At 51.6% G+C, this 1,274-nt stretch overlaps 1 protein-coding gene across 1 annotated transcript in view; it reads right to left on the bottom strand.

Annotated features, from left to right (window-relative positions):
- Positions 1-139: 139 nt before the first annotated feature.
- Positions 140-1,274, bottom strand: part of LOC104915721 (hepatic lectin-like) — a gene marked incomplete at its 5' end in the record, with an annotated part of 3,363 nt that continues 2,228 nt past the window's right edge. The window contains one exon of the mRNA XM_031557537.1: positions 140-544. Coding sequence (XP_031413397.1) covers positions 275-544 — 270 coding nt within the window. The remainder of the gene's footprint in view (positions 545-1,274) is intronic.

Raw genomic sequence — 1,274 nt, 5'->3', positions numbered from 1 at the left:
AGGAAGGGGGAAAGGAAGGGGGAAAGGAAGGGGAAAAGGAAGGGGAAAAGGAAGGGGAAAAGGAAAGAGAAAAGGAAGAGGGAAAGGAAGGGGGAAAGGAAGGGGGAAAGGAAGGGGGAAAGAACCACACGACCACAGCTCTGGAACAACAGCCCTGCTTTATTCACCCTCTCCCCTCCGATCAGCTCAGCTCCATCCCAGACCCCTCCTGGGAAGCCGCAGGCGATGGGCCCAGAGTATAAATTAAGGCAAAAAAGGAACTTTTTGGGGCTCCTCACTTGGGGAGGGGTTTCTCACACACGTAGTAGCACTCGAAGGTGCAGTAAACGTCGTTCCACTGCCCCGAGGTCCAGACGTGGGCGCAGTCCTCGTTGAAGCCCCTGTTGTTGGGTTCGCCCTCCTTCCAGAACCTGGGTGAGGAAATGGGGTTTTGTATGGCCCCATATGGACTCATGGGCTGATTTGGGTGGCGAAATGGGGTTTTGTATGGCCCCATATGGCCCCAAGGGCTGATTTGGGTGGAGAAATGGGGTTTTGTATGGCCTCATAGACTGATTTGGGTAGAGGAATGGGAAAATGGGGTTTTGTATGGCCCCACATGGCCCCATGGGCTGATTTGGGTGGAGAAATGGGGTTTTGTATGGCCCCATAGACTGATTTGGGTAGAGGAATGGGGAAATGGGGTTTTGTATGGCCCCATAGGGCCCCACGGACTGATTTGGGTGGAGAAATGGGGTTTTGTATGGCCCTATATGGCCATATGGCTCTATATGGGTTTATACGGCCTCATGTATCTCCATATGGTCTCATATATCTCTGTGTGACCTCGTATGGCCCTATATAGATCAGCACGGCCCTATATGGCTCTATATGGCCCTATATGGCCTCATATGGCTCAATATAGCCTCTATATGGCCTCGTATGGCCCTATATGGCCTCACATGGCCTCACATGTCAATATAGGCTCTATATGGCCTCATATGGCTCAATATAGGCTCTATACGGCCTCGTATGGCCCTATATGGCCTCATATGGCCTCATGTGGCTCAATATAGACTCTGTATGGCCTCATATGGCTCAATATAGGCTCTATACGGCCTCGTATGGCCCTATATGGCCTCATATGGCTCAATATAGGCTCTATATGGCCTCATATGGCTCAATATAGGCTCTATACGGCCTCGTATGGCCCTATATGGCCTCACATATCTCTATGTGGCCCCATAATATGGCCTCCCCCGGTTTCCCATCCTAACCCTGGCCCTGCCGCCGTC

The sequence above is a fragment of the Meleagris gallopavo genome, unplaced genomic scaffold (assembly GCF_000146605.3).
Source record: "Meleagris gallopavo isolate NT-WF06-2002-E0010 breed Aviagen turkey brand Nicholas breeding stock unplaced genomic scaffold, Turkey_5.1 ChrUn_random_7180001847674, whole genome shotgun sequence".
Lineage (NCBI taxonomy): Eukaryota > Metazoa > Chordata > Aves > Galliformes > Phasianidae > Meleagris > Meleagris gallopavo.
This window is presented reverse-complemented; position numbering and strand designations above follow the sequence as displayed.